Source organism: Alligator mississippiensis, chromosome 5 (assembly GCF_030867095.1).
Source record: "Alligator mississippiensis isolate rAllMis1 chromosome 5, rAllMis1, whole genome shotgun sequence".
Lineage (NCBI taxonomy): Eukaryota > Metazoa > Chordata > Crocodylia > Alligatoridae > Alligator > Alligator mississippiensis.
In genome coordinates this window covers 173,886,445-173,900,109 of record NC_081828.1, presented here as the reverse complement: position 1 = coordinate 173,900,109, position 13,665 = coordinate 173,886,445, and the positions used below count along the sequence as shown (strand labels likewise).

Here is a 13,665-nt window from a genome sequence, read left to right as displayed (position 1 = left end):
CAAGACTGACCCAGGAGGGCACAGAAGCCAGGGCCAGGGGCCCAGCAGCCAAGAAAGGTGAATTCTGGGGCCAAGGGCCCAGAGCAAGAGACACACGAGCCAGAAGCCCAGAGATGCTGACAACTGAAAGGGCTGAAGCCGAGAGCTGGAACTGAATGAGTGATCCAGAGCTGAAGGCTTGCAGCCAAAGGAAAGGGAGGCTAAAGCTGAGAGGGTCGAAGCCTCTACAAGGGGCTTAACAGTATTGAGTAAAACCTGCGAGGCATGGGCACAGCTGTAGGGGAGGTCGGAGTCTTGAATAGCCCATAAGGCAGTGGGTACCCTGGGGCATATATGGGCCAGGAGGGCCCATCTAGTGAAGGATTGGATTTGGGCTAGCAGGGTCCAGGAGGGGAGCCGCTGGCAAATGTAGGACTAAGGCATATTCGAGGATTCTTGAGCAGCTTGCCTTTAAAAAAATCAACCGTTACATCAAGGCATGGCAGCAAGTGTAAAGGGAGGGTACCTAGAACTAGTACAGGACAGTAGCCATTGGGCCACCGGCGGGGGTCACAGCCGCCCTTTAGGCCCAGTCCTGCTACACATGCCTGTTCCTTTTTAAAATGTGGGTTCACAGAAATGTTTTCCTTTGACCTTTAGCTCCACACAGCAGATGTTACAGGCAATGCAAACTGATCTCTCTCTCTCTCTTTTAGTACGTCTCATTAATTCAATGTTGAGGAAAGTGATGTTTTGCAATGAAGGCAGGGAAAATGATGTTCATATTTAAATCCACTGATTAGGTTACTGTTTCCTGTACTTAATTTTCAGATGCATGATGTTTCTGAATAGAAATAATTAAGAGCTATTACTTGGGGTGGGGAAGTTATAGAAATGCGATGGTTAACATTTTTATTCTATTTCCTCAGCCACCTCCCATGCACCTTGCCACCTTCTGGTTTCCTTCTGAGAGACCAGTAAAACAGAACTTAAGGGCTGGATGTTCAATTCCTCAGAATTATTCCTCCCTACTTCACCTTTTTCACTGTTGCTGAGAACTAATTCCTGTCCATTATTTGTGTATTGGATCTATCAGTGTCACAGTTCTTGGGTTAACTGGATCTCTGACCTATCTGTGGTCTTTCAGGGGTACCTCAGAAAAATCCATGATCCTTTCCTGGCCAACTAGATGTGAGGCTGCAAGCTCCTGCAGTCTAGCATGATTATCTCAGCAGGTCTGAGTTCAGTTCAGAACCTGCAATTGAAGTGTCATGGGTGGCAATGGCAGGATTATTTAGTAATTTGTCAGCTCTCATTAGACCAAGTATAATTTATTCAGAACAAACATATGTAAGAGAATACATATCTTAAAGTGATAAACTTACCTAACTTGCTGTATGCTCCACCATCTTCTATGTGGAGTCATTGGCAGGTTGGTCACATACTCAGGTCTGTTTAAAAAATGAGAGCAACTCCCCTGTTCCTGAGTTCCAAGTCCTTGGCGTTCTTAGTTCTCTTAAACTAGGTGAAGCCGGTCTACGCTTCCTTCCCAAGAGAGAAATGTCAAAAGATGTATTGCCTGCATTTTTCTACTTTACTCCTTAGATCCCACAGGGATTTCACTCATTGACCCAGTCATTAGCAAGCCCACAATACATATCGCATCTAAAACAGAGGTTCCCAAACTCTGACAGATTGAGCACCATCAATTTAAAATGATACAACCTTAAATACCACCAGCAATTATTTTCAGTTCAACCTTAAGTACCAACAACAAATTTTTGTCATATAAAGTAATTATAATCTGTTAAAGCATACCACTGACAGGTTATCTGAGTACCACTGGTGGTACGCATCCCACAGATTGGGAACTGCTGATCTAAAACATTTCTACAATACTCTTTGAATATTCCGTATCATCTGTTACAGAGTAGCAAAGCAAATTTTATCACTACTTGGGCTCTGCCTAGGAGCAGTTTCCTGTTTCATATATACAAACCATCTATGCCATGATCTATTGCATAAACAAGGAGGAGTGACGGGTAGCGTGGGAGGGTTGCTTGCATGCCTCCAAGAGCTTTGATGCTTACGTGTTTGCAGCTAGTACAGTGCTACAAAGGTTTATAATGTTAAACATTATCAAGGGCTTCTTGCAGATTGCAGAAGCAGAGAGCACCACTACATAGATTAGAAAAAAGTAAGTATGTTGTTCTAGCTCTGCTGCCTTCCACAGAGCCCAGAGGGGAACAGTGGATTATCAGGCTGTTGAACCAAGATTTAGCAGAACCATTTTTTTTCAGCAAGAATCAACTTTTCAATGAAAAAATAGCAAGGGATGGGATGTAGTTTGCAGCTTGAGTGGCTATGGGAATTTAGGCATTGCTGGTAAAGATGACTCAGTGATGTAGATGCCAGCTTTTAAATTAGTCTCACTGGAACCACTCAAGTAGGAAGGGTAAGATAAGCCTTTCCTCTTCTAGGTAGATAAGTACTGTAGTAGTAGTAACAGTATTCACAGCTTTCGCCAAGCAATATAATAAAATGGACAATAAAATTATACACACACACACACACACACATTAAATATTTATATAAATCATAATTTTTACTAAAAGCATAAAATAAGATTATCCGTTTTACCACTTTAGACAAAGTTAGAACATGATGTATAAATGAACAATAGAACAGCACAGGAAAATTCTATTTGATTTTGGCCCTCAGTCTTTCTGCAAGTGGAGTAAATATACCTAAGGAGTGTAAGACAGGCTCCGAAGCATTAGAAAGAAGTCAGATTGTTTTTCCTCATTAGCTGAGTGTTTAGTTTTTTTCAGTAATGGAGAGATCCATTTCCCTCTTAGTTGTTCAAAGAACATACAAGACCACAAATAAAGATTTTAGTTATCAACCTCATTCTTCCTGCAAGAGCATGTTCTGTCCAAATTAGAATCCAATACCACCTGCCCATGACAACTGCACATCTCATTGATGTAAATCTCAATCTAGTGATGGCCTCTCATTGTTTGTAGTTTTGCACTACAGATGTAAGTGTCTGGGCCAAAGGTGTGTTTTATTAATCTTAAAATGGGGAAAGTTCGAGACAGTGTTACTGCCAGCATATCTATCTGCATGCTGGCTTCCTTAAGTCTTAAATGTATGTCTTGTTTTAAGTACAGAGGGAATATTAGGTCATTTCCTCTCAGTACATTTCCCAGGCCATTTACCTACAGAAGACTGTAGATGTTCTTTAGCCATCCAAACTAGGATTTGTCAGAGGAGAGCCTTCTAGAATGTATTTCTTGGGGTATCTGGTAGGCATAAAAGATCTAACTTGCCAGGTCATGGCACAAGCCCCCAGCTTGGACCCCCGTCTGTCTACCTGGGCAAGCAGCTTCCGCCGCCAGCAGTCACATGTGGGGTTAAAGCTGAGTGGCGGGGCAGCCCTGGGAGGGAAGCAGCTAACTCCGTGCCCCCCATCCCACTCCCATGCTGGTCTGCAATATAAAAAAGGTTGGGAAACACTGGTTTAGGGTTCTTAATTGGGCTAAAGTGCTCACATTTATCAGTCAAGTTTTAGAGAGCATGAGAATCTATTGTAGAATTAAGTAAAGGTAAAGTTTGCCTTAAAAATACATTAGGGATCTTTTCAATTATCAGGTGGATCGTAGGGTCAACACCCTAGAGTTCTGCTCTGTACAATAAAATGTAATCTACCTTGGACCTATAGACTCTATAGCAGCGTTTCTCAACCCATGGCTCATGACCCAAAAGTGGGTTGCAAGACTGTATGAAAGGGTCGCAAATAAACTTTAAAAATGGATTCTCCTTTAAAGGAGAAACATGTGGGAAACCATGGGTTTTCCCTTGCAGGCTGGCAGAGTTCCAGCCTGGAAGGGGCTGCCCCCCACAAACCCCACACACTGGGGGGCTGGACTGGCTCTAGGAGCAGTGGGTTGGGAATGAGGGGCACTGGATTGAGACTGGCCATCAGTGTTTACAGATGGGTCCTGATACGATAAAGGTTGAGAATCGCTGCTCTATAGTGCTGCCAGAATTGCTCTTCTGCGCATTTTATTGTAGAATGATAAAACTCCACACAAAATCTGTTTTGATCTAGCATTTACATTTTCAATGTACTTATTCCAGTGCGCTGAGATATTGGTTCTCCCCTTTTTTTTCCTCTTTCCTACTCTCTTCCCCCTCCCCTCCCCTGCTTTACCTTTTGTCTTGCTTATCTCTACCTATTTACATTTTCACTGACATCCTACCACACTCTTAGCTTCTCTCATTCCGTGGAGTCTCAGACCAACAGAAACTCCCTATGCCTGACAAAGTGTGACTGCACCCAAAAGTTTGCAAAGAACTTTATTCCAACTACTCAGCTGGTCTAATAAAAGATATCACGTTTAACCAAAGAACCTTGCCTGTCTTATTCCAGTTCAGCTTTTTGCTAAAATGTATTCCAAGGTATTTAAAGAAAGATACCACCTGTATTTTCTTTTCCTGTAAAAAAGCAATCCCATTCCTTCTTTCCAATGGTCATTTCCAAAGACTGTTATGTTGGATAGGGCATGCCAGTCACATAACATACCCTTGATGCTGCGTTGAATAGTAAGTGAAGATTAATTGTAAGAGAGCTTTGTCTATTGATGTTAGTGCCAGTTTCTTCCATAATTTTAATGTCTGTAGAGTAGAAGACTCTCTTGAGATCTATGAAGGCTACATACAAATAATTTTGTCTTTTAACATATTTGGATGCCAAATAATACAATGCCAAACAATGGCCCATTCAGGAATAGCCTTCTCTAAAACCAGTATGCTCTTCTCCCCAAATATTTTCAGAGATCCATGTCGGAAGGTGAAAAAATAAATGTGTCTCAGATATTTTGGCAGCAATACACATAAGGCTAATCCTGGTTTTCTTGTAAGAATCATGAATTCTCTGATAGAAGAAAGTCACAAATTCTATTATTAGAAACTCCAAAATCCAGGTTTTTCCATGATTAAAATGAAATGCCACTACATATATATATATATATCTATAGATATAGATATATATCGGTTGAACACAATTATTTTATTGATATACTTACAATTTTAAAGCAATTTGGAAACCTACCAGTGCCTCAATCACTATAATACAATAAATTCTAAATACCTGTAATGGGTTTCTTGAAAATCAGAGCTAATCCTGCCCCATTCTCTCACCAAGACACACAGAGATCTGGAAAGCATGTGTCCACCATGCTGCCCAGGAGTGTGCATAGCAATGGGGAGCTAGCCCTCACCCCTTGGATGAGCTGCCCACAACTCTCTCCCTCCCTCACCTTGGGGGCCCCAGTTCTCCCCCCTCCTCCTCCTGCCAAACTTACCTGTGGCGAGCTGCTCTCCAGGCTGCCTGGAGGCCTTGTGCATATCCACATGGCACCCCTTGCCTGACCACTGGACATCCACATGGCACCCCCTGCCTGACCATCCTGCTCTCCACAGTCCCTTGCAAGCTGGAACTCTGTCAGCCTGCAAAGGAAAACGTACTGTCTCCCGTGTTTGTCTCCTTTAAAGGAGAAAATCCAGGTTTTTCTCCTTAAAATGAGAAAATCTGAGTTTTACTATGTTTTTCTGTGGTGAACAGAAAACCCTGATCCCTGGTGATAAGACACAGGATCTCTTATCACTGTTTTTTAAAACTGGGACTATTATATTTTCATTCCAGTACTTTTGATAAATACTTTCTAAAATAATCATATTAAAATTTTTGGTTTGAATCAGACACAACCAGTCAATGATTTGAGGAGAAAATCAAGGCCGAGAGCTTTTCCATTTCTCAGTAAAGATATACTCTTACTTGAGGTTCAGAGGTGAGATAATGATCTACTTGTAGCTTAACAGATAACATTTATTTCAACAAGAAGCTACCATTTCCTTCACCATCTGCAGATAAGTTGTTAAACTTGTTTTAAAAAAACAAGACCCATGTATCTTCAGGGATATACACATTAGAAATTATCCCTTTGGCTATAATTTGCCAAAAAGTTAATTATATTTTTTTCCTTACAGCTACTAATTCTTTCCACAACTTCATTTGCTATTGTTTCTTTTTCGTAGCTATCAATTTTTCATAGTCTGTTTTAATTTTCTTGACCCATTGAAAACTAACACAGTCATTTTTAGACTTATATTCCTCCACTGTGTCCTGATTCCTTCCCATAGTGCACTTTACATTCTGACAGCACATGCATGGGTGGATCCAGGAGTTTGTGAAGGAGGGTGCAGGAGCAGCAACTAACATTGCAGGCATGGCTGCACCACTCCTCCCAGCTCCCCCTTCACACCCAGGTGGCAGGCCACACCAAGGGAGCAGCAATGAGGACTTCTTTTAAGTCCCCAAATTAGTTAACAATCTTGTCATCCCCCCACCACCTCCACATCCCCTTCTCTTGCCCACCACTGCCACTGTCCCTGGCTGATCTGGGGGGGCTGAGGCAGGGGGGTGGCCTGGGCTGGGCTGAGCTCCAAAGCTGTTCCTGCCCTGCTCCAGCTGGGAACAGCAGCAGCAGGAAGGTTGCCTGGTCCCACTAGTAATTCCCTACCAATCTAGAACCGAGTGCAGGGAGGGGGAACCTGCCTGGCATTGCCACTGCTGCTGAGCCCAGGTGCAACAGCTCTGGAGCCCCTTCCCTCTCAGCCCTCCCAAACCATAACCCTCGCAGTTCATTTCACAGGAAGTCAGAGGTTGGCTTCAGAGCCACTGCAGCCAAGCTCAGGAGGGGACAGCAGTGCCAAGTAGGTTCCCTCTCCCTGTGTTTGCTCCTGGACTGGTGGGCCCTGGGGGCCCTGGGCAGAGAGAAAGCAGCTGCCTGTTATCACTGCTCCCAATGGGGCCAGGACAGAAGTGGCTCTGGAGCCCCCCCCATCTCATCAGCTGGGAACAGTGGCAGTCGTGGGCGGGGAATGAGGGTGAATGGGAGGGGAGGAGATGAGCTGCAGAGGACAGAGGGGAAGTGAGTTGTGGGGACAGGTGACAGGATTCTTACCTAATTTGGGAACTTTAAAGTGCATGCTGCTGCACTATTGTCCTGTTAAAGGTGGGATGTGTCCACATCCCCGTCATCCCCTCTGGATCTGCTTGAGCACAGGTGCTGAGTGGAGCCACACCGCCACTTGAAACACATGATGTTCATGCCCTTTGGTAACAGGCAGTAGCTGCTGTCTGCTGCTAATACTTCTTTCAACAGAGCAGGGTATCTTTGTAACCTAAGCTTGTCTAAAGGGGATTGGGTTTAGAGCAGTTGAATTTCTCTAGATGCAGAAAAAAGAAACTAGACAGTGATAGGGTTTATAAGGATCTTAGAACAAGAGAGGAACAAAAAAGCTATGGTTTTGTAATGCAGGATTATTTGGGCTAGATTTAGAGAGGATGTGGTGCTCAAAAGTAGTACCAATCTCACCCACCACTTGTAAAACAACATAGTGACATATATCCAGGACATGCATATCCTGGGCTCAGTCCACATCTTCCAGGATAGTGCCATTCCTTCCTCGTGTCCTTGTGAAAAATTTAGAATTCACAGATTTGTTGGAATCTGGAAGGGCTGTACCAGGTTCTGCTGTGGCCTCAAACCCGCAACCTTAGTGCCCATGCCACCCTACCCCCCAGATAATATAATTGTATTTTACCTAATAGTTTTTTTAATGTAAAATACATAAATAGCCCCAGTAATGCTGTACCACTGGAGTACACTAGTGCATCCTTTTATACTGGCATACTGTCTCTGTTTTTATTATCATGCACCCCTAAGAGGTAAGTATAAACCTAAGAGTACCCACAAGGCTAGAGCTCTCAAAAGGTTGCACTTAAGTTCCACAGGGGTGTGGGTCTCACTTTTCTCTGAAGGTGGGTTCCAGCTTGGTCTCACTTCGAAGGTGACAGAGAACCTGTGCCCAAGAATCTATCAGAAAGGCCACAGAAAGCAGTGCATCCTGTTCTGACCGGGAGAAAGTTTACGAGTATACAGGGCAGCATGGTAGAACCTTAAAGAGTCTAGTAAAGATTCAGCTGAGGAAGTGCCACCAGGGCTGTGCAACAGTGACAAAAGGGAAAAAAAGCCTTAGTAAATTTGTTTGAAGAAAACGCCATCCTGAGATTCAAAGCTGACATTTTGGAATTGCTCAGTTGTGTCAGAAGCAACACCCCTTTTTCCCCCCAGACTAAAATTGTTATTCCACTCTTAAGTCATGTGCATATACAGTATCAACTACATTTATAAGCAGGAATTGTATGCATTTCTATAGGGAGAAGGTATGTTTCAATAAAAAGTATTTTTGTACTGTTTGCAAATGGAGGGTACACATTTTACTTTGTGCTTATTTTCCATGCTGTAGAATACAATTTTTCATCTATTCTTTCCATCTCTGCAGAGATTCAAGATTAACATCAATAGGAGGTGGTGCAGATGAAGTCATGCTTTCCATTATATGTAAATATATGGATATTCTTCCAAAGAAGTAATGCCCAGCAAAGTCGCAACTCTTTATTGGCTATGGGAAAATATGGATTTACCACAAATCGAGTGTGAGCAGGACACAAATTCCAAAAGGTGATTCAAGTGAAAAAACTGTCTTGCATTCATGCCAAAGAAACAAGTCTGTGCCTTTGTCCACTATTGCTTGGTCTGTATACAATTTAATATTGAACTTTAGGTTGATAGAAAATTATCTGAAAACTTAGCATCTCTAGGATTTTTTTTTTCATTTTGTTGAACAGATACTTTTGATTCATCTAATCCATATTAAGTAACCAGAGACTATCTTCTAAAAAGTTATACCCATGTTGTTTTTACAAAAACAACCACCTACTTAGATGCGGCAGAGAATTCAACCAGAAGCTTGCTTCAGTTTGAGTGTAAAAGTGAATACTTCTATTCTAAAAAATGAGGGTATGCACTCTCCCCATGCCTTATTTCTTAACCTTGCCAATACGTTTTTTAATACACTGCTTCTGGCCTAGACCTTCTGTTCTTATTTGCCTATATTGTACAATGACTTTCACTTAAGAATGGACTGGACACTGGATGTTTTAAAGGCCACTATTCCAGTGGAATAAGGTGTGTGTTGCCTTCAAGAGACTTTTTTTCTACAATCTGCAGTCATACTTCTTAATATATTTGTTTGGTTAGAGTAGTGGTTCTCAACCTTTCTGGACTCAAGGCACCCCTTGATAGGCTGATGGCACCTCTCAGAAAATACCAGCTCTTCACTTTTACTAATTGTTTGACTACAGAAAAATAGAGTAATTCATCTGTTGCAAAGACCTCAGACAGACCACAACTTCTTAACACTATGGATTCTTATTCAAAATGAATTGCATAAATCATGTTTGCATACAAGGGTTCCCTGGTATCCTGGTAGAGAATCAATGAGGTAGAGCCTTAGAACATTTTTTTTCATACCGGTCTTTTTACAGGAAATCAGTAATTTGCTTATTTTGAATGTTGATTCATGAGAACACTGTGATCACACATATGCTGGTTTAAAGTTGAAAAAAATGTGACATGCTGCATTGCAATTGCCTTAGATGACAAACATGTAAACAAGTACATGTCTTTGCTTCACTAAATGTGTCATCTGTTCTAAATATTGCAATAAAGTGTACAGTTGCTCACAATAAATGTAACATTCTAGTTTTACATTACAACTTAAAAGTAGTTCTTTCTGATTACTTCTTCAAAATCAACTTTGGTAGCTCTTCCCATGCATGATCAGTCAAAAACACAGCCTTTACATGTTAAGAGGTGACCTGTCAAAACTATCTCATTTCAAGGGTGCTTTGTTGTGATCACTATCCATTTAACAGAATGTTTTTAATTTACTGAAGTCATAAGTGGTATTTTTTTTCCTTTTAAAAGCTCCATAACATTGTAGAATTAATAGTTTGAAGGTATTTCCTTTCATATTGAGATGTCTCATCCTGATACCATAGAGCCTAATATGCATTAGCTTAAGCACAGCCATAAACTGCTAATTTTTAGACAAAGCAATTAAATGTAAAAGCAAAAATCAAGGATAAGTACAGTATACTTTGTTCAATTACCAATTCTAATTGATACCTCATTCCATTAAGATGCTTCGATAGCATCCATCTTTCTGCTACATAGGTTGTGCTAAGAGACTGTTCACATTTATTTATGATGCTGATAAAGTCTATAGAACTATGCTTGCATAGCACTAATTTAACTGCCTCCAAAACCCAAATTTGGGGGGCTACAGGGTATCAAAACATCCCAGAGAAATTCAGATACTGCCAAGGTGGGAGTTTGTTTTTTTTTAATTAAGAATTGGATTTTTTTTTCTTTTTAAAAGTAAACCAGCTTAAAATGAAATTTGAATGTAATACAATACAGGCTAAGGTATAGCTGTAGTAATATATTAAAATTTAATTGTGTTGAGTAAGTGAGCCTCTACTAAAAACTCTGGAGCTAAAAGTCAATTTTCTGCTATACAAGAATGAGGGGGAAAACTTACAGCTTTTGAGGTCAAGCTTTAAAAATATGACACAAAATTTCATGCATCGGGGCAAGGAATGCAGGGACTTATGCTACTGGATCAGCAGCAGAGTCATTACAGCTGTTGGAACCTGGCCTCTGACCCCAGCAGACACCATCATGTATACCTCCTTGATCAAGATTATATACTGAGCCCACCTGGATGGGATCAAACTCCTGTTCTATTCTAGCTAATCAGAGCTCAGGTAAATTCTCAGATTATGAGTATTTATGATTCTGCATCAATAATGGAGGGTTATTCTCCAAGTCATGCAAAAACAACCATCTGCTCAGTAACTACCAGCCCCGTTTCTGAGTACTTCCATTAGATGGCCTTTCTTGGACCCTTTTCCATATGTACAAAAATATAAAAATTAACTTCAAGTGTTCTGCCCATGGTCTCTAAAATGAAAGCGCTGCAGCCTATGAGGCTAGGGGTTACAATAGTAGAAATCATTGATGGTTAGGGTTTTGGGGGGGGGGGGGGGGGATGTATATCACAGGGAGGAATGTTTATTATTTTGTTGTGTGAAGGAGAAAGAGGGAGCAGTGTTAGCAGCAGCGGGTGCATCTACACATGCTATTTATGCAAAGCAATACACGCTGGCATGTGTCCTGCTGGAGTTTATTACTCCTAGGTGCCACATTTACACATGTAACTGGGATCACAGCATACTGAGATGAGTTAGAGCAGCCCCAGCTGGCAGGAGGCCTGGGGGTTCAGTCTGCCACCACAGCTGCTCCAGCCCTGCTCACTGTGCTGTGGAGGGGCTGGCTGGTGCACAAAGGTGCTCCAGTGCAGAGCTAGCTGGCAGGCAGCCCCTGCACTGAAGCACCCTCCTGCCCCAAACAGCCCAGTCCCCATCTATACATACAATGCTGCAGAGTACCAGTATATACAAGAACTATACTGAGGCAGAGTAAATTAGTTTACTCTAGCTTAGTAGTGTCACACATGCAGATGCCAACATTTTACTGTGGAGGTAATTAGTCAGTTCTGCAGAAAACGTCTCATGTAGTGTTTGCAACAAAAAGGACCAATGTTGGACTCAGAACTGCAAAAAAAAGGAACAACATTCTGTGGAACATAGGCTAGTCTTGATTTCAACACCTGGAAACTGCAGGGAAAAACTGCCACGGGTGCAAGTTGCAAAGATGACCCTACTTGGGAATATTTCCAAGAAAATCTGTCAGTTGAAAAGAGGAACACATACTGAATGTAATTAAATCTTCTGTAAAAACTGTATTTAATTGTAAAAATCAACATGTTTTGTTATATCAAGCAATGAAAATAATTTTCTCTCTAAAAAAAAAAAAAAAAAAATGTAGACATCCACACACTGGGAAAGTTGATAAAAATTAGTTATTTAAATCAATCCACCCTGCAGGGGGGAAAGAAAAGTAATAATAATCATCCTGCTTTAACCTTACTTCTCATTCAGATTCATTGTTTAAAATAGTGTGTGTTAACACAAAGGAAATGTCATACTAGCACTCTCAGACTGGAGACCCAATAAAGTCTCTGTACTTTGTTCATTACATATATATTTTTTTATTGATACACCAGAGTTAGGAAAGCATGGCAGGTTAAAAGATTTCTTTAAAAATATTTTCTGTTCCTTTATTTAAATTTTTTTTCATTGGAAAGCAAATTATTTTTCTAAAACAATGCTAGATGGCTTGGGGGTGGGGGGGAGATGTCCTGTAATTGAAGTGGTATATGGATGAGCTACTCTCAAATCCTCATGTTTTAAATAGTATGAAGCACAGTTCAGTTTCCCTTTTCCTAAGGAATGCCAATATTGTGAAAGAACAAAGAATTAACTATAAAACATGTACCTTGCTGCAACAAGACTTTTGGGCAAAGGTGAAACCTTTGTACTCACTCCTACATTTCCAGCTAGAAGTTAAAAAGTTTAATACAGGTTTCCCTTGTTTTATGCAGTAGATGCATTCCTGAAAAACTGCGCATAACTAGAATTTGCATAAAGAGAACCCACTTTACAGGGTAACAAATAGGGATACATTCCAAGACGTCAAATGCATTGGCAGCAAGTAAGTCTGCTGGGGCGGCGCTCAGCTCTTCCTGGCAGGGGACTGGGCTGCGCTCAAGGTAGATGGTGGCAGCACTGGGAGGGGGCCCCCCACCCCCCTCCCAGCGCTGCCACTGCCCGCCCTGAGTGCAGTGTGGCCCAAGCCCTCAGCCAGGAAGAGCCCAGCCCCAGGTCCTGGAGTGAGTGGGACCTCAATCTGGCCCCCTGCCAGTGGTAAGGGAGGGAATGGGGCCAGAGCTGGGACAGACAGGCGCTGCACAGCTGGGGTGGAGCACAGGATGGGGACGCAGCTCCTGCTGCTATGGGCTGCCACTACAAGCTGGGGCCGGGCTATGCTTGGGGCAGGCATTGGGAGCACTGAGAGAGGGGTTGGGGGGGCTATAGTGAATTTTAGGGTGGCTACAGCACCCCCCCCATAGCCCTCTCTTCTCACCGCCGTCACTGCCTGTCCCGAGTGCAGCCCAGCCCAGTCCCCACCAGAAAGAGCCTGGCATAGCCCCCAGCTTGCAGTGGCAGCTCGTAGCTGCAGGAGCCGTGCCTCCTGTCCTGCCCCAGCTGTGCAGCATCTGCCCCAGCCCCACTCCCTCCCTCACCACCAGTGTGGGGGCATATCAAGGCCCCAGTCACCCCAGCCTCTGCTCCTGCTTGTACCCTGCTCCCTCCCTCACTGCTGGGGCCTCCATCTACCCCCTGCCCCGCCCACAGCCATCTCCCCTCCCCACCACAGCCTTACCTGCTGCTGATCACATAAGAGTGAATTTACCTTGCATATAATGAATTTTGGGTATACAAAGGGTCATCATGTGAGAGCAAATTTGCATAACCAAAACCCACATGAAGCAAAGGGAAACCTGTAGAATCCAATCTACCTATTCTAGCAGTAACTAAAACTAGGGGTGCACCGATTAAAAAAAAAGTTTGGGCCAATACCAATGGCTGATTATTGACCAGCCATATTGGCCAATACCGATCTGATTGCTGATAAACAGCCCAGCAGCTTGGCGGAGGGTGTCAGCACTGGGAGGGGGCTATGGCAAATTTTGGTGTGGCTCTAGCCCACCCTTCCTGGAAGAGGCTGGAGCAGCTCCAGCCCC

General features: G+C 42.6%; 1 protein-coding gene across 1 annotated transcript in view; it reads left to right on the top strand.

Annotated features, from left to right (window-relative positions):
* LOC102570455 (probable acyl-CoA dehydrogenase 6) overlaps positions 1–9,662 on the top strand; it is a 180,138-nt gene extending 170,476 nt beyond the window's left edge. The window contains exon 9 of the mRNA XM_019497759.2: positions 8,395–9,662. Within this exon, the coding sequence (XP_019353304.2) occupies positions 8,395–8,485 (91 nt within the window). The 3' untranslated portion in view covers positions 8,486–9,662. The remainder of the gene's footprint in view (positions 1–8,394) is intronic.
* Positions 9,663–13,665: the final 4,003 nt, after the last annotated feature.